We start from the raw sequence: 20,440 nt of genomic DNA, 5'->3' as shown, positions 1-20,440 counted from the left end.
TTGAAATTCGTGTATCCTCATATAGCAGTATGGGGGTGTCAATTATGCTAATGATAAAATCTCACTTTTGTGCACCTCCTCACTAACAGGGAGCAATTTGAGACAGCTTTGTGCATTAAAGAGTGATTTCTGAATCCAATGTGGAAAAGTCGGTATATTTGCAAGCCCGAGATTTAGCATAAGAGTAAAAAATCACTTACAAATAGCATCTTGAGATCACTAGAGTTGCAGCATATGAAAAGGTCTGTTTCTCCCTGATTCTTAATTGAGTTAAAACTTAAAGACATTTCAAAGCTCAACTGGTTGTAAAATAAAAGTTTTTATCTCTATACTCTTTACATTTTGTTAAGTATTATTATTGTATTGTAATATTTGGTTGCTGGAATTTTTTGTTAAACAATTGCATGCCTTATACCATTATGTTTAAAATGACAATTTGTCTAATCTATACATTTTAGGACAGATAGTGGGGAAGAAACAGGAAAACTGTTTTTTTCTCAGGCATAAATAGAAGTGATAACTAACACTGTCAAAACATCCACAATGATGATGTGTTTCCTCTCACTGATTTGGAGACACAATTGGAATTACAGGTTGTAATAACTTTTGCTGACTGAAATAGTTTCATACAGTTCAGTTCAGAGTTTAGTTGTCAGTAAATTTGTTCTTTAGTTCGTTCGCTCATTATTGTCTAACCTAAGCAATCCCATCACCATTCAGAGATAAATCGGTTAGTGATTACATCACTAAGTTCCATAGTTCCTTCAGTCTGTTGCTGATTCAAAACTTGAAGTATACAAGCACTGTTTAAAGTTAATCTTATGAGCCACATATCTGCAACAGAATTATCACACCATGATTGTTTATGTGACTTTCTATTACTTCCGGTGACTAACCATGAAGTAACATACTGCAAAACACAATTGAGCTGACAATTTAATATTGGTATATCAGTTATGGGCTCTCCAGTGCTAAAAGCCACTGGTTGAATCAGTGACAAGAATGATTCAGTCCAGCTTGAAGATTTTGTGTTTAAGACCTGTTTGTACACATACGGAGTACTTGTAACTGGTACAGTACTTTTTCAGGTGAACAGGGTGTTTGTGTTTGTGTGTGTGTGTGTGTGTGTGTGTGTGTGTGTGTCTGTGGTCCCGGTATCAGTTGTGTTGTGGGGACCTAAATCTGTTTACACAGTCATCTTATGTATGGGGACATTTCTTCATCATGGGACAAAAAAAGTAAGCCCCCCTAATGTAAATCATTAAATTTTATGGTGAAGAGTAAGGTTAGAGTAAGGTCAGGGCTAGGGTTTGGCAAGTTGTAGCTATGGCTAAGGTTAGACTAAGTCTCCAGGAAATTAATGTCATGGAGACATCACTGTGTGTGTGTGTGTGTGTGTGTGTGTGTGTGTGTGTGTGTGTGTGTGTGTGTGTGTGTGTGTGTGTGTGTGTGTGTGTGTGTGTGTTTCTGGGTTTCTGTGTGCTCCAGACCTGGTATGTATGCTGTGTGGAGGAGGCGTGTCTCTGGGTGTCCTGGTGAGCCTTCAGCAGCAGGTTGACCAATCGTGGAATAGCACCTGCCTCCCTTAGAGGCGCTTGATTGGCTGGGCACAGCGCCAGGTTCCGGATCAGCCCAACTGTGGCCTGAGAAAAGTACAGAGATCAAACTTCTTTTTCAACAGGATGTTCTAGGCTTATGAAGGGTCAGCTTTAAAGGCAACTTTATATGTGGTGCCTCCAAACAGCAGTGCCGCGTAGTGTTTGGAATACCTGCAAACTGCAGTCATGTTTACCAACCAGTGTGTGATGCTTCATATCAAAGGATAAAGACCTTATAGTTTTCTGTGTATGAAGAGCTCACTGACTGTTGAGGAGACAGCTAGGCTGACTCCCAGCATCCAGACATTTGTGAGAGTTCAGGGCTTTCTCATTGCTAGACCAGCAAAGTGCTCAGAAAAGCTCTAACTTTACTTTTCAAACACTACATGCAAGTCTCTGTCTCTACATATATTTCAGAGGGAATAGCATCAGTTGAAGAGTGTGCTGTGAAAGTTTCCCAAAAAGTAAGCAAATTACAAATGCAGGGAAATTTAGAAATCATGACGAGGAAAGGTTAATGTGAAGGTTTCTAGAAAATCTCTGGTCCACAGCCTTGTTTTTAGGACCAAACATTCTCACGACATCAGCAGTTATACCCAGCATCTGAGTGCAACACAAACTCAGTTAGTGCATTGGTCTATTGAAAATAGTATTGTTTTGGTATCTGTCCCAAAACTGAGGTATTAAAGCGACAATAGTGTTGAAAAATTGAAAACGATATTTGGCTTGATATTATTCAAGTGTAGTTCAGATCTACATCAAAAGTACTTAGAGAGCCAAGAGGCTGAAAACTCAATGCTCCATTATTGTAACATCATATCTGAGGATTTTGTAAACATTTTAAACATTTAGACAAGAAAACATTTAGAAGTAGCACAACTTCCTGTTTCCCTTACTGTTTCTCTCTCTCGCATCCCTTTCCCCACCCTCTCTCTCTGTAAAGCTCCTTTATAAAGTCACATTGTCCATTTCTCCATTCCACATCATTAAACACCAATAGTTCTCTAATATAATCTGCCTCAGTTGGCAGGGCTGTCTGACTGAGTCAGAGAAGATCTGAAATGGAGAGAGCCCATTTCACTGTACTAGGTAACAGAGTGTGACAAAGAGAGAGATAGAGAGATAGAGAGAGAGAGAGAGAGAAGATGTAAAAGTGTGTGAATGTGGAATTATCTATAGATCTTATATTTTTCTTACTCTGCTTTTTTTTCTTTAGACAAACCCCATAAAAAGAAACCAAACCAACTATGAATGTACTGTATCCTACTAACATGTACTGGGTGTGTATCTTAAGCCTGATATATCTTATTCCTCTGTGCCATTGAGCTCCATTTTTGTCCAGAAAGTATTAAAAACAAATCAGTGAACCTCACTGCATCACTGGGTAATATGTTCCTTAATTTCAATGAACAAACACACTGTAATTTATTTTGACTCAATCCCACACAACACCATGCTGCTGCCCCAAATACTCACCAGAGCACCAGATGTGAATTAGTCCATTGCTGAAAATAGTCCCATTTGATAAAAACTACAATGACTAGCTAGTTTACAAAATTAATGAGCCTTTGTAAAAACAAAAAAAAATATTTGTGAGCTGTTTTTAGAGATTTACTTCTTCAAGCGGAACCAATGGGTTGGGACTGAGAGCCACTGTCAAAGTTGTATTTGAATTATAGTGGAGCAAGACTGAGTCTACAGACATGCTAGGAGCTCTGTGAGGTTGTACTAGGGCACAGTGGTGATTTTTAGATAAAGGCTAATATCATGCTAACATGCTCACAGTGACAATACTGACATGGTGATGTTTGCGAGGTATAATTACTAGCGTTATCGTCTTTGTTTTGCCCATTAGCATTCATTTGCCACATTTGCTAATTAGTACTAAACTAAAACTACTGTTGAGACTGATTTCATTAGTTTTGCAGGTAATATAAAACCATAGTATTGGGTATATTCATATTTTGACCTGATGATGACCCTATAGGAAAAATTAAAAGATCACCAAAGTGATTAAAATTTACCCTCTAAACAGTTGCTACTATATTTAACTGAAAACCAAAGATGTTATGGTAATGGTGGCACTAAATGAAAAGTCATCTGACATCATCTGGGAACTCTAAATGTACATAATTTGAGTCAATCCCTGTAGTAGATGTCAAGTTATTTTAATGAATAAGATAAAACTTTTACCTGCTGTTGGTGCTAGAGAAAACTAAGATGATCAGCAAATTCAATAGAATTAGTCACTAGAAACATGAAAATCTATACCAAGTATCAATGCAGTTGTCAATCATTTCACTATTGACACTTCTATGTACAAAATTTATTAGCAGCCATCAAACAATTGTTAAGATATGTCAGTCTGGGCCAAACGTTGGACAGACTGACCGACCAACACTATCATCTCAGGAGCCACATCATTAGCATGGTTAAAAACAGGGCTCTTGCACTGTGTATGCCTCTTTGCTTCATGCTCGATTCTTTAGGGGATTCTAAGAGTCTTTCCACCCAACTCCATTACAAATAACAATTTGCAAATACTTAGCACTAGTTTGTAAGTTGTTGTTTTTTTTCAGAGATTTTTTTTTTTCCAAAGGCAGCAATGTGAACATTGTTTGTCTGTAAATAGATCCATCACTATATTCCCAGGGCTAAATCTGAAGGCTGATATTTGGTTTGAATAGTTTTGGATAGTTTTGTCTCAATATGATGATTTATTGTTGTATACATTTAGAATCCTTTAGAATCCATCCATCTTTTATTGCAGCAAGTGCAACAGCCTTTAACCACTTCCTACACACACAAAATATTGGTCAAAATTCAAGTTTGAAGCTCATGACATACAGTACAGGATGGCTGCAACACACCTCATACACAATAGTGGACAAAATGCAAATATAGTTGAATAGACTGTTGGCTTAGGTCTTTCATGGCATTTGTTGCCAGTATAACTATCTGTTTACTACTGGTTGTGTCAGTGGGCAGGGTTTTAACTTCTCTCTAAAAGTGTGTTTTCATTTTTCACACAACTACTTCAGTCACTTTTTGTTAGCACAACCAAGTGCAACACCATGAATGCCTTCGAGCAGAGACTGCCTGAACGCGTGCATTTTTATCCCCAATGGAAAAAAATCACCTGCTGTATGAGAACAGACTTTTCACCCCACATGGAGTGTTCCATGTGTGTTACAAGATCAGGTATAAACAGTTTTGCCATCAGACACAATCAGATAACACAAAATACAAACTAGTTCATTTCAAGAGTTATCTAAGAGAAAATGGCATGTGCCTGATTTAGTAGCAAGAACAAATTAGTTATGTTTATATATCATCTCGATTTAAGATGGTTGTGGATTGTGATTTATCAAATCTTAGAAAATAACACTGCTGATGTCATCTGGGCTTAACTCATTCTAGGGGCTTACAGTCAGGATATCTCAAATCCTGTCTATTTCCAATTCCGATGGATGGATGCCCTGTGCAACAGCAATTACATTTCAAAGGAAATGTAATGCAGTCAAGATTTTTTTAATCAACATAATGAGTAAATTAACATATCTGGCACATCACAAAAAGGTCAATATTCATTGACAAAATGTGTCATTTGTTTTCTGCTAAAATATCCAATCTTGTAGTACAATAATGATAATAATAATAATAATAATACAAACAAGATGTCTGACATACTCCTTACGACATTTTCAGACGTTGTGGACAAAGCCGTCTTATACGATTTGCACAACTTGTATTTGTACACAAATGAGTACGTACATCCACTTACACAGAGGACATCAGTTGAGTAGGCGGTCCTTCGATTTGGCCCAGGACACATTTGCGTTCACACTAAAAGAATTTCGCCATATGCAGCCCAAACCAACTCTGAATGTGGTCTGAGTGATCGGATCTCAAATGTGAGATCGTTAGAGCTGTCCACTTGTGATCGTATCACCCAAGACGCATGTTAATGTCAGGTATGAACAGGGCCATTATCTCATGTTTCAGATTTAACTACAGAAAATGCATTACACCTGTCAGTTGTTTAATTTAAACATTAATATGCTTGTGCATGTATCCGGGGCAGCTACCCCTACTGAAAAGTATTTCAGGTGCGCTTGGCTGCCAGTCGAATTAATCAATCAGGTGCAAAATGTGCATATGTGCAAAAAAATGAGAGTAAACGGAACGAAAGTCCATGATGTTATTGAGGTCCCAGTTCTTTTAGCAACAGTCACCTCCTAAAACTTGGCTGTTGATTTGAGTCAGAAGGACTGTGATTTTTGAGACCAAATGGTTTACTCTGGTGCTACCAGTTAACACTTAGAAATATCTCCACATCCAGTGGATGGTTTGGCACATTTTTTGCTACAGTCATGGTTCTTTGAAAATGTATCCTTATGACTATTCTTATGATCCTGTGACTTTGTAAAAAAAAACTGTAAAAAATATATAATTATTCTGTTAGCATACTCCAAGTTCCACAATAAAGCTCTAAGAATATCTACTGTATATTGTGAGTATGTTGTTCATTTCCACCAACACGTTTGTATTATGTATCACTGAACTTCTAGGGGCTCCTTGCAGGGCTTTGGACTTTTAGTTGTTATTATTTTACTTGGATTGAAACCCAGTTACTGTCAGTCCTGTCTCTCTCGCTTTGTGATTCAGTCTCACTCTCAGTCTCTGTTCTTCATTGAGAAACTACAACAACCAGCTTTGTCTCCATGCTCCCAGTCCCCCTCTCTCTCTTTATCTGTCTCTCTGTTTGCCTGTCATCTCCTGGGACAAAGCACGCCAGTGGCTGTTGCCACAGCCGAAGTGTTTTGAAAGTGAAGCATGATGGGAAATGTGCGTTATGGTGTGGGTGTTTGCTTGTCTGTGGGTGCTGATCTGGAAGTTCTTCCTATACACAGTATTTATGTGTGTTATTGTCTTGTATTTCTGTCTCAGTATAACAGTGCTTAAACTGCTATTGTCTGCCTCCCTTCAGACTAGCTGACATCATATGAACACCATCAATGCTAATAACATCCTCACCTTTCCTTTCTTTTCCCTTTCTTTCCATTTCTTTCCTTTCCTTTCTTTCCTGCCTCCTTTCCATTCCCTTTCCCTTCCTTGCCTTTCCATCTAACCCACTAAGGCTAATTAAATCCATTTACATTGCATGATAATCTACTAGTACACAACAGTGCCTTCCCTCACCTTTACTACAGGCCAGTAGTGTGGCTGCCCCAGCAGCTTGACGACAGCAGGGATACCGTAGTGTAGCCGCACAGCATTCTGGGCCAGCTCGGCATCCTGGTGTCGGGAGGTGAGGTGACGCAGAGCGCAGACCGCCGGCTCAGCAACGTCCTCCTTCTCCCCAGCACGAAGCACGGCATGGATTAACGCCTCCACGCAACTGTACTGAGTCACCAGAGTCTGATGGATAACAGGTAGAAGAGAATAAAATGGAATTCCTCATCTAAAATGCATATGCACAGTGAAGCTTAATTTATGGCATGAAAGCCTTTAAATATAACACAGAAATTCATTTTTAAAACACGGAGTAGAGAGAAAACAACAATAAATACTGTAAATGTCCTGTTTGTACACTGTGTGTGTGTGTCTGTGTGTGTGTGTGTGTGTGTGTGTGTGTGTGTGTGTGTGTATGTGTGTGTGTATGTGTCCAGGCTTAAACAGAAAACAATCAGTAAATATAAATGTAAACAGATTTTCCTCAGGATTGCAGAGTGCAGCTTGTCTAATGTGAAGAGTGTACAAACTGAGATTTTTCATTAACTAAATACAAACAAACACACACATACACCAAAGAGATGTATAGAATTATAATTTTTCTTAAATTCACACAAGAAGAATCAAGACACACTGGAAGGTGTAAAATCACGAACAGCTTTTAAAAGCTCTGTATAGCACACATGCTCTAAAGAAACTCCTGTAGCTCTAATCCTACAGGAGTTTCTATGAACATTCGTTAAGGTGTTTTCATTAGCAACATGCATAAATATGCATTCATAAATTGGTTTACAAACACAGCAGAACAATAATATAGATACATTTCATGGGATTCACACCTAACCTGTTTGAGGCAATTTATATAAGCTGGTCTGAAAGCTTTCACGTTGTGTTTGTTAGCAGTTCTTGAAATGCCACCACACAATAACCATCATGTTTATTACCATACAAGACATTTCTTTTTCATCCTGTCCATCATTATTTATGAAATATGTGGTCTAATTACAGTCCGGAATAATAGTAAGTGGAAGTGGAACTGTGCTCTGCTCTAGAAGAAAACCTCATTCAAAATCACATTGACATTTCTAACCACGCAAATGACAAAAATCCAGCCTTTGGAAAAAACCTTACTCAACAGTGTCACGTGGTTCACTCCATATACTTAGAGCTTACATGGCTGCTTGCCACACATACAAAGTAGCGTGGCTCCCAGTACCAGTGGTGCTGGGAACCCTATGGAATCACAAATTTCTTTTACGATTTATTTATTTATTTTATTTATTTATTTTATTTACCCATATTATTCTTCAGTTGGAGGAACGTTGCAGTCAAAACAGGAAGTGTTGCATATTGAAGGGTTATTTTTATATGTTTTTATATATTATCTTACTATGAGACTAAAAGAAAGCAGCTTATGGTGCTTATTGAACTCAGGTGCTTCTACTAAACAGAGGTGTTATTCTGCAAAGAATGCACCCAAAAATATATGGTTGTCTATATGTGAAAAACAACCCCTTATATGGAAATGGCATGACAATTCGAAAAACTGCCCTTGGGTGTTGTGTAGTGTCTTGTCTTTTTCTACCTCTTTTTCTACAGATAAGTCGTTAAATAGGGAGAGTCAATCATGTCCAGAGTGAAATGTCCGTACGAGGGAGGCACATACCTGAGGAGTGACGGAGGTCTCAGCCAATAAGAAGATGACCGTGCCGACAATGTTATTTACTATGTTTAAACTTAATATCTGCTGGACCAGGGAAAGAATAGTCACTCAGACTTTGTGAATGATGTATGCTTGTCAGGGATGCATAGTCTGGTCAGGAGCTCTGTAAGCAACCTCAATCTTTAAGACACTGCTGTATTTAAATAAATAGATGTGAATTTAACTTTTTGCATCCTGCATACTTCACTAAACGAATACGCGAGTCCTGATGTTTTGAAGGATGGACTCAACAATATCTTGGCAACAATTAATCCTATTAACACAAAACCCGGACTAGTAGTTCGCCATGGTCTCTTTGCAAAATTTGTTGAAAATTGGCCACTAGGTTGCCCTTTTGTTACAAAATCATGAAATATGCTAAAATTGTTTTTCCAAACTATTCTTAGGCCGTAAATCTTATCTGCATGAAAATCTTCACGTAACATCTATGTACTCTCATGATCACAAGTTATGAAGAGTACTCCAAAAAATGCAAAACTTATAAAGACATATGAAAACATATGAAAACATAAACATACGAAACCAACTTTTTCAAACTCATCCTAAGTCCAATCAGCACGCAACATTTAAGGACCCTCATGATTAAGAGATATTAAAATAATTTTGATAGTCCACAAAATGCAAAGGTTGTAGAGGAATATCTTCCTCTGGGTTAGAACTGATGTTAAATCTTGGCAATGGTGAGTCCAATGAACACAAAACTTGGTCATATAGTTTGCCATGCCCCAATCAGGCTTATAGGTCAGTTCGATTAACACAAAACATACAGAATCATGAAATTTGATAGTTATTTTTCCAGACTACATAAATGAATATATAAATATAATGAGTAACCTGAGGCATCGCAAAAAGCAGGATCAGGTGAATGCAGGGGATTTTGCAGGATATATCTATTATGTAAAGGACACTAAGAGTGGGATGGACAATTTTATGCGTGTTTTTTTGGGCTGCTCCTGTCCTAAGATCGGATGCTTCTCTCTTGTGGTGTCTTACTCCTATGTCAGAAATGGTTACTCAAGTGTATAACTTGTTAAGTCTACGCAGGAGAAACCTTGTAGCTCACTAAAAGCTTAAAAATGCAAAACTTATAAAGTCAAACTTGTACTGTAGGAAAGTGATGGCATATCTTTATACATAGATCTGTCCAATTAACACAAAACTTGGACAACTAGTTTGCCGTGTCATATTTAGGTTCTGTGCAAAATATGGTGCATATTGGCCACTAGGTGGTGCTAGGTGGTGGTGCTTTTACACAAAGTTCCTATATCTAAGTTAACAGTGTTTTCTGGAATATCTCGACAGCATATGTTGAGTGTTTTCCAGTCTCTGTGCTACTCTCAACTTGAGACCTGCAACAATGCCCATGGGCCTGCAGGTCCGACATGCATCGCCTCGACAGGCCGCCGGGTGCAAACTGTGCAGGGGGCTTGGACCTTGTTAATACCTGCCTGCAGGTCTAGTTTTATTATTATTATTTTTAAGGATCTAAGGTTGTTTTTTATTCAATATTTCTGTACTGCGGTCTGTACTGAACACTATTTGTCATGAACCCCAGACCATTTTGGACTGAACATCACAGCTGAACAAAACAAGCCTTTGGGGAGTCGAGTGTGAATTTTGATAGGTTCAATAATATGGGAAGTAAACCCCAGAAACACTCATTCATTTTTTTTTAGAAAGACCAGTGGAAAAAGTGCTGAATGAGAGATTGCATGGAGTCATTAAAGATAGTGGAACAGAGGCTAGACCAAACATGATATCAAGACTCTCTGTTGTTTATAACTAAGTATTTCTTCATAAGCTCTTTGTAATATTAGAGAGAATAAACAGGTTCAGTAAAGTGCTGACGTGACCTGCTGCCAGTCAACAAAGTTTGATTTTCCTTTCATTGATGAAGCAGGATGATACCACCAAAAAAGTCCAATAAAAGAGTTACTTGTTAGTCCATATGACTTAATGTTTACTCCTCTTGTTTGTTTGTAATAAGCCATTATGAATACAAACTGGACCAGAACTAAAAGGCCACAATGGATATTTTTTGTTTTCCTCCTAGGTCTGGACCGGCTGAATAGAATCACAGGTGTGAAAGAGACCTAAAACTTGGTGAGTGAGTTCATGAGAGTAATGATAGGTGGAATGGGGTGGTTTGGAGAGTTGTCACCCCCCCCCTCGTTAGTTATTAAGTATCATTAAGTTAACAGTATGTCTATTAAAAATAAGTAGATTTATGACTTATTATGTCGTAATCAGGATTTAATCAACATTATAACTAAGAGTCTAATAATCATTACTTAGTGTGTCATTTCAAAAATTATGATTTAAACTGAATTAAAGTAACTGTTTAAGTCAGAATAATGAGATACACTCTATGGCCAAAAGTATGTGGGAACATACTGATGTGTACTTGTTGTCTGGGGCTGTCCATAATCCTCTTGTGACTAAATGGGAGTGAATCCTTCAGCCAGGTTCTGGTGGAGAGCCTTTTCAGAGGAGTGGACGCTCAGCAGTTTAATGCTCATGGTTTTAGAATGACATAACCATCTCATCATGGTTACCTTGTTGCGTGAGTTATTACAGGTGAGGTTGGACAAGATTCCAGTTGCACAGGTCAACATGTTGACGTCATCTGAGCCCAGCTGGGTGACCAGTATCTGCAGTAGACCATCTAACCCCTCCTACAGACAGAGACCAGAAAGAGTGGAGACAGACAGAGAGAGAACAAATGCACAAATCATAGCAGTGCTGTCGGTATAATACTTATCAATTTGATTTTCCAGATATAAAAAATCAGTAATAGAAAATTGGAAAATTTAATTCAGTTATCAAAAGATCCAAGATGTCGCCATACATGGCAGCCTTGTCGCAAGCTCCTGCAAAGTGTAGTAGTTTTATTGTTCTTTTAGTGCTTTTGTTTTTTTTTTCAGCATTTAATGGTAAAAGTAGGTTAGTGTACGACAACCAAACACTATTGGATATAAGGTGTATGCTTGATGATCAATGAGTCTTAGTACGACCACAGAGGTATGCCCACCATCAAATCCTTCTTATGACCTGGAATACCTCAAGATCATGTGCCTAGTATTCTGGCTACACCAGAACTCCCTTAGCATTCTGGTGTGCAAAGGGAATTCTCAACTGTTATTGCTGCCACTACTTACATTCCCTCTCAAGCCGACATAGATCTGGCCCTCCCTGAGCTGTATGACATGATCAACAAGCAGGAACCCGCACACCCAGAGGCTGCGTTCATCGTCACTGGGGATTTTAACAAAGCCAAACTGAAGAAGAAAGTATTACCCATATATTCTTTTTCATTTTATTGTGTTACACCTGTTTTGCAGGATGCTTGCACCCAAGAATTTCACTAATTTTTACTGGTTTAATTGTGATATGACAATAATTTATTTATTCGATTTGATTTTTCATTTTTTTCTTTCTCAGATCAACATATAATTAAGATCTTGCAATAATTTTTAAAAATTTCTATCTATGGAATGTAGGATAGAAAAATGGAAAATCTTACTTATACATTGATCTGACAAATGAAAAATATAATTTTAGAAAATTCAATTTCCTGAAACTGAACTGATAAGTGTTACACAGACCCAGTAGTAGGGGTAAGCAGTTACACAGTCTTACAATAAAGTCATACTGAATATAGTATCCAATGATAACAATTAATTTACATCTCATTTCTAATAAATGTAACCAATTTCAGAATTTTCTCATTTTGTTCACAGGATAAACTAACAGCAAGCCCGTAAATTCAAGTGGCATGAAATCATGCTACCTCCTGTAGCAGGATCTGGAAGAACATTTTACAGTGTTAATAGCACTTTATTGTTCTTTAAATGAAACACTCTGGTGCACCCTTAGATAGAAATGAATATATGTTGAGTTTTTTTTTCAGTTTTTTTTAAATGAATGCTGCTGTAAGTGCCGTGCAAAAAGTGAAAACAACAAAGAAAACCCATGACAATGGCGGAGCCCCTGCTAACACATCCACATAGACATAGACTATTAGAGTAATTCAGTTCAAGTGCATCATGTTCACTCCTTCTTTCCTTTGGCCTAAACCTGGATATCAAGTTTTCAGTGCCACTGCTCACCCTTGTGCCTACTTCCCTATTATTTCATAGAATTGCATTCACACACACACGCGCACACACACACACACACACACACACACACACACACACACACACACACACACACACACACACACGCACACACACACACACACACCAGGTGCACCTGAAAGGCTTTTTCCACTATGGGAAAATAAACTATAACCTGGAGCTTCTCATAACATGAACAGTTAATACACACTCTCTACAACAATGCTGTAAGTGTGGTTAATATTGATTTTCTTTCATGTTTACATATAATACCTTTAACATTAGTATCATTAGTATAACAGGTGCCCCATCCACAATAAAAGGTGGACAGAATGGAGCCAAGAATGAATGAGACCAGCACCAGACCAGCTCCCTCCCTGTGGACCAGCTCTGCAAAGCCAGCTGCCCATCCCATTCTCTTTCTGCTCCGTACTGTCACAGCAACCAGCTGCTTGATTCTCTCCTGAATCAGAAGACGGAGAGGAGCAGGTGAAGAATCTGGTGAAGAAACTGTGAGACTGAAGTGCAATCATTTCTGACCTTTTTTTTCCATTTCAGAAAAATATAGCAATATAGATTCGTGAGTGGTCGCACTTCCCCGCTACATTGTAGAATAACTAGCCCACTACCGGAAACACTACAACCAAAAACTACTCAGTTCACTGTGTACTCAGTTTACACAGACAAATGCAGAATAAGGCAGCAAAACTTACATGTTGAAAATCTGGAATCAGAATATTAAGGTACGGTTCATTAAGGTACAGTAGCCAGGATGTGTCGATCTGGAGAACAAATGTGATAAAATTGCTGCCTCCCTTTATACAATTACAATTAAGTCATACTGTATATAGTATACAATGATAACTATTACTTTCCATCTCATATCTCATAAAGGTAACCAGTTTCACAAATTTCACATTTTGTTCACACGTTTTCACTCTTAGATAAAAATAAATATATGTAGAGATGTAGAGATGTGTCTGTTAATCCTCTGCAAAAGACGAAAAATAAATACAGAGACACATTGCCTTGCAGTGCTTAGCTAAACACGAGTCCTGCTTTACCGTGTTTGCCAATCTATTCCATCCCTTCACCCAAGAGTACCTGGAACTTGAATTTAGTACCACCTTTACAGTACCAAATTTACAGTAGTTCCAGGAACTCGCCATCAATACAGGGTGAGGAAAATACAAACAAAAGCAGAACTTGTGATAATGGTTCCAGGTTAAGTTATGGGTTGTTACAGTACTGGGATGCATTGATGCAGGGAGAGAAAGTGAAAAAATCGCAGCTTTTTAGGAGCACTGGCATGCACCATATGCTAGCTACAGTGCCTTGAGAAGTGATCTCTCTGTCCAATAAAAAATGAGTATGGGTGAATTCCACTTGATGCAACTTTAGGAGTATCTGAAAGCAGGCTGCTGCATCGAGTACAGGTGTGTCTGTGACCAGGCAGAGTCGCAAATCACAGGTTGTACCATGCTCCCCTATCACTGAAATCAGCACAACTGGTAATAGTAGTAGTAGCAGTACAAGCATTCAGTAGTAGTAGTAGTAGTGGGTGAAGCAGTACATACCTGTTTAGTTGCAGCATCTGACAGGTTGCGGAGGGTCCACAGACAGTTCTGGATCAGACGCTGACTTGAACCTGTAAGGTGTTGGCCCAGAGCTTGCATACCACCTGGACGGAGATGTAAAAATACAGTTACATACTGTACAAACATCTATCATCAGTCCTCTACATTCATGCTCAATGATGTGGACATACCAGCCTCTACTATTGCTGGCTTGTTGCTGGGACAGACAGACAGCACTTTGAGAACACGGCTGGTGGTCCACAAGAGTTTCTCATAGTTGTAGTTCCTCATGATGAACACCAGACCCTCTGGGCCTCCATTGGCTAGGATGATGAGCTGACAAGAAAAAGGAAGTAGGGGATGTAAGTGTGTCATAGATTAGAGGACACAACAAGGATCTCTTTCCATCTTTAAGTCTTTTCCTCACCTTGCTCTCCTGGTTGCTGTAGGACAAGAGCTGCAGACAGTCAGTGGTGATGGCCAGGAATTTGGGATTGCTCTTTTTCAGTAAGGGAACCATCCTCTGCAGGCCATCGGCGAGACGCACCGCCATCTTGGCCCCCTCTTGGTGCAGCAGTAGGTTGTGGAGGGTGGTGATGGAATAAAATAAGACTGATTCCACCGGTGAACTGCATGAGTGAGACAGACAGAAAGGAAGAGAGAGAAAAGGATACGGAGATTTGACAAAATGAATTAATTTCAAGGGGCATTAAGCAATCTATGACCTTTATTGAACTCTATCAGCCACCAATGTCTCATCAACAGATGTTTGTCAGACATGGGGTGTCTTGCTTACTGCACTGTTCTCCCTCACTGAGCAGTTTAAAAGGCAAGTGTGTGTTTTTTCTGTTCAAAAACTTGAAAATGTCACCACCTGGTGAAGCAGTCACTGGGACATTAAAATGGATAAGCAACCAGTTGAACTTATAACTTAATCTTCAACTTCCCACAGAAGACCAGTTGTTTTTTGAATGTAACTGCAACTTATATTATCATCAACAAACATGGCAGTGCAATCTTTTAACCCTCTGAAGTGAATCTGAAGTTTTGGCTCTTTTGGCTCACTTTTCACTTCCTTTATTTACAGGTTTTTGGCATTGCCACTACAGCAAAGCAAGTCATATACCATACGATTTGGATTCAAAGGGTTAATGTATAAGCTATTATTTAGCTAGCAGGAGGGCTCTAAGGATGGCTATTACGGTTTTTCTGTCAGTCGGTCTATTGGTCTGTGGTGTGTTCCGACTAAAATATCTCAGCAACTATTTGATGGATTACCGACAAATTTTGTACAGACATCATGGTCCCCAAAGGATGAATCCTAATAATTTTGGTTATCTTTTGACATTTCACCTGGTATCATCATCAAGTCAAAATTTAAATTTGTCCAGTACTTTGGTTTAGAATACCTACAAAACAAATGTAATTTCAATCAGCCACAGCTGTACTTTGTGTTTAGTGCTAATTAAACACATAATGTTTGAGCAAATTGCAGCTCAAACATTATACCTGCTAAACATCAGCATGTAAAACTTTGTCATTGTGAGCATGTTAGCATGCTAATTTTATCATTTAGCCCAACATGTTGCTGTACATAAGAACAGCCTCACAGAGCTGTTAGCATTTAGACTCTTAGTCTTGTTCATATTAAAATCAGTCATTGAATAATAGTGTACAAATACATTTGAGCAATTGAGTTAATTCAAGTCAATAATTGTTTCACAAAATAATCTTGATATAAGGTTCATTTAGTGACTTTTTTCTCGGCCTTATACATTCCCACCACAGACAACCCAGTGGGAATCCCCTATATATCTGTACTTAAACCATACAATTTCTTAAAGCATAGGCTTACAATCTTTCAAGTCTGTCTTAAAACAATAGTAAGATGCCTATATGTGATAATTCTTCCTGTTTATATGGGCCATTAAAAGATCCTTTCCTAATGTTCCTAAAGTGCTAAACAGGAAAACATAATAAGGGGAATTTCATATTAAAAAGAATGGGTGACATTTACTTTTGTTTTGTGATATCTTTTTAATGATGTAAAGATGTTAAGTTCAGTATACTTTCGAGTATCCTGCTGGCTTACATCTGTGTATACATACAAATGAGAAAGACACATTGGAAAAATACAAGGCATCAGACATGTAGAAATATATTCATAAATAGTTAAGAGAATTAGGAAAAATGAAAAATGGAGGTAGAGAGAGATAGAACAGCCTCCATGAAGAAAAGTACAGATATAAAAGATAAGAAAGAGGAGTTTTTTTTATTTTAATGCCTATTACCTGTGTGATTACCACCCAGTAACACACACACACACACACACACACAAACACACACAACCAACCAAGCAGTCAAGTTGCATTTTATATCCATGTCTGTCCAGATTAACGTAATATATGTAGTGAAGACTCTGAAGGAATTTAATAAAAGGTATTTTATCATAATTAACACATGAATTCTTGATTTATGGCCAAAAAGGGGTTTTTGAGGGCACAGTGACCTTGACTTGACCAATAAATCCTAATCAGTTAGTCCCTGAGTCCAAGTGGACATTTGTACCAGATGTAATAAAATTCCAGCTTTCCGGATAAATGGCATTCACAAGAATGGGATGAACGTGAGATCACAGTGAACTTGACCTTTGACAACGTTAGTGCCAAATTCGAAGAAATTCCCTCAAGGCGTTCCTAAGATATTGCATTCACGAGAATGGGACGGACGGATGGACAGACCTACTGACTGATGGACGGAAAGATAAAAAAGATAATGCCTCCAGCCAGGGCTGTCTCTGGCATGAGGGGCGTATAAATAAAAGAAACAGAGACAGAGGGTGGGAGACTGTGTATTAACAGGAAGAGGTGAAGAGAGACAGAGAGAGAAAAGCCAGATGTTGAAAGCATTAATACAAGTCGCAAACACCAACCTGTCTGCTCTCTGTGAAGCTTTTTTAGTTTTAAAATTTTTTATTCAATTTTCCTTCATTTTCTGTGTAAATAAGCTCCAGATCAATTAGTAATATGATTTACTCTCTTCTGTTAAGACCCCGTGTAAGGGATTAACTCCTGCAGCAGCCCCGTCTGGAGGCTTGGAAAGGCCCTGAATTTAGTGCTAAAATATGAAGGTTAGCCTGTTAGCCTCATCTGCTACAGTTTTCAGACGACCTCTACTTACCATGTTGGAGGCTGAAAGCTTTCAATAGGTCACCACCTGGCAATGTAGGTTTACAGAAAGTGCGTCTTAATCAGTGGTTTTTTTTTTAGTACAACTCCAATTTAAATGACCATATACAGTAGGTTCCTTTTCCCTACCCTGGGATAAGACCCATAGGAGTGTACCAGTGGCAGGCGTACTGGACCTTCGCTGCCATGGTTACAATAATAATAATGTGGTTAAGGATGTGCAACAGTCGTGGATAAAGTAAACATTGTCTATTGGATTAAAAGGGAGATGAACAGTGATCTCCTGTCGAAAAGTCTTGGATGTTTTGTTGACTCATTCATCCTCCCCAGCCTCCACCTTACACAGACTTTGTGTCTATTTACTACATCACTTAACTTCTTCTTTTGCTCCCGTAATAATTTCTACAGCCACTAGAAGTCAACTAACTATAAAATGTTATCTATGGCTCAAATAACCTGCTTGCACAGACAACCTATGGGGTCGTTTTTCAGGGCAGAGGAGTCTCTTTGACTATCACAAGAATAAGTTGTTGAAATATGTAAAGCGTTCAAAGTTTACGCATCTCCTTTTTTTTTGTTCTACTATATCAGATTTTCTCAACTAAAGTAGAACAATTTTAGGGTTAATTTTAGGCCGCTTGGTTAGAGTATCTCTAATTGGTACTCCTAACAGTGAATAAAATGAAAGGTGAAAAGGATCTTTGGTAGCGATGAACCAGAACTATCATCTGAATCTGCAGATCACCTCAGTATTACAGAGCTTTATAATGAGTTTCAGCTCATTGTTTATATGTCTGGCACACAACTTTACTATTTTGTTCACTCTCACTGCTCTCATATGTCAATGTTTTGTTCACAACTTGTTTCTGATTCCCAAGTGGCTAAACAAATCTGTTATTGCAGGTTTAAAGGACCTGTCTCACCAGGCTTCCACACTTTTACCACCATGCCACACCACTGGAATCTAATAGGCAGATTCCTATTAAATAAACTGATATACGTATTTATGCTCCTAAGGGCATGAACAAGTTTTTTCAATTTAAGGCTTTCTACCTCAGCATGTGGACAAGTGCTGGTATCCCTCCAGACTTAAATATGGCCAGCAGTCCCTCCCTCTGGTGTGACAAGCTGTGGAGCACGCTGGCTGCGCAACGGGCTGTCTCCATGTCAACTGCTGTTGTCATGGCACGAACCACAGCACCCACCATGACCGGAGATTGCACCAGCACCCGCCTACTTGCCTCCTTTCGGGTCAGCTGGTTGACTATCATGACTGCCTTGTTCACCACAACCTAGATATGTGAGAAAACAATTTTGCAGGCTAGAACACATGGCTGTGTAAAAAAATAATACAAGTAAAACAGTAGTTGTGGCAGTGTACCGGATCCTCGTCTGCCAGCAGCTTGGTGAGCTCTGGTACTGCCCTGGTTGCCAGCTCAGCGTCATCCTGGTAGTGTATCAGGTGGACGATAGCTGTCTTTAGTAGCTGGGAGGGCTCAGCCAGTCGCTGTACATTGCTCTGCTGTGAAGGATCTGATTGAATGGGCATGGCTGCCTCCCCCTCCACCAGGGTCTCTGGGAACATCGCGGCCCTGACTCGCTGAGCCCGCGTTAGTGAGTACTGAGCATCTAAATCTGTCAGACGGAGATGCAGACAGAGAGAGAATGAAAAACATTCAAAATTGTGTGTATGCGCAAAAAAAGAAAAAGGAGTGGTAAAACCAGGGTCATGCAGCCTGTGTGTGTACTTGTATGATTAATGTTGTGGGAACAAATGTAAATTATCAAATTTAAGGGTGAAGTCTTGGTTTAAGGATAGGATAAGGTTAGGTGTAGGTGTAGGTTACGGTAAGAGTTTGGGTTCTGAAAGTAGTGGTTATGGCTAGGGTAAAGGAAATTAAAGGAAGTCAATGAAATGTCCTCTGAAGTGACAGATACACAACTGTGTGTGTGTGTGTGTGTGTGCGTGTGTGTGTGTGTGTGTGTGTGTATACTGTATGTATGTATGCGAAAGTAAGCAAAATCAAGCAAGAAAGACATCACAGCATGATTGAAGTAATTGGTTAAATAGTGTTTAAATGTGTAATTCCAGTTGGGAAATGAAGTTTGATTTGTGACTCAATATTCAACATTCAGCTAACATTATACTGAATGAATTAAGGTGTGGAATTTAAATTAAGGCTTTTGCATTAGTTCCCCAAAGGACTAATATTGAGTTGGAATGGGCCTCATTAAATGTGATCTAATTTGACTAAATATGGCTAAAGCTGGTTTAATCTGGACTAAACAAAGCAGAGACACTGTGTCTGCCTCAGGACAAGCAGCAGTTACACACTGGTTTACAATTCAAAAGAGTCTATATTTCAACTCTGTCTCCTCGAAATTATGTATATATACAACCGTGCCAACCCAACATCCTCCCTAATTCCTCATTATGGACTAAAACACTAGAGGCATGACAGGATTTCACTTCATGGACCCTCCAAATAGAATCCTGGTCAAACTCAAAAGTCTCCCTGTGGCGTGACATGGAGAAGTTGAGAAAGGTTCCATTTTATGCATGCCATCCTGAAGAGGACATATGGGTAAAAATAATACAGTCTTGTCCTTTCTTTTGTGGCAATCAAAAGCTCATCTAGCTGACAACAGCAATACTGCACTTTAAATTTCTGCACTGCAACATTTGCAGAGTAAATTATAGGACTACTGGCCTTCAGATATAGAGGTGAATAATTCAAATGTGTCACAAAACATTTGAAGAACATGCTCCTGAAACCCACTGAGCTTTTGAAAAGCTATTTGGACCCCATCATTATATGAAACTTTCAAATGCAGGGCTTGATGCACTTAATTAAGATGACAAGTTGGTATTTATGTTTTTAAACTTTACAAGAAGCAGTGGAATAATTGCTGAGATGACCTGAGAAGAATATAACCATCTGCTGCTGAACCTGGAGGGGGATTTTATAATATACTCTAACTGGGTTATGCATGATATTTC

At 38.8% G+C, this 20,440-nt stretch overlaps 1 protein-coding gene across 3 annotated transcripts in view; it reads right to left on the bottom strand.

The window, feature by feature from the left end:
- Nucleotides 1–20,440, bottom strand: part of jupb (junction plakoglobin b) — a 52,671-nt gene that overhangs the window by 17,695 nt on the left and 14,536 nt on the right. For 2 of the 3 annotated variants that reach the window (XM_040124285.1, XM_040124287.1), the window contains exons 3-11: nt 18,821–19,074; nt 18,493–18,731; nt 14,679–14,880; nt 14,443–14,587; nt 14,252–14,355; nt 13,036–13,137; nt 11,112–11,231; nt 6,801–7,019; nt 1,491–1,643 (exon numbers count right to left, since the gene is read on the bottom strand). In XM_040124285.1, the coding sequence (XP_039980219.1) occupies nt 1,491–1,643; nt 6,801–7,019; nt 11,112–11,231; nt 13,036–13,137; nt 14,252–14,355; nt 14,443–14,587; nt 14,679–14,880; nt 18,493–18,731; nt 18,821–19,074 (1,538 nt within the window). The remainder of the gene's footprint in view (nt 1–1,490; nt 1,644–6,800; nt 7,020–11,111; nt 11,232–13,035; nt 13,138–14,251; nt 14,356–14,442; nt 14,588–14,678; nt 14,881–18,492; nt 18,732–18,820; nt 19,075–20,440) is intronic. The other variant, XM_040124286.1, reaches the window with a different exon arrangement.

Source organism: Xiphias gladius, chromosome 3 (assembly GCF_016859285.1).
Source record: "Xiphias gladius isolate SHS-SW01 ecotype Sanya breed wild chromosome 3, ASM1685928v1, whole genome shotgun sequence".
Classification (NCBI taxonomy): Eukaryota; Metazoa; Chordata; class Actinopteri; order Istiophoriformes; family Xiphiidae; genus Xiphias; species Xiphias gladius.
This window is presented reverse-complemented; position numbering and strand designations above follow the sequence as displayed.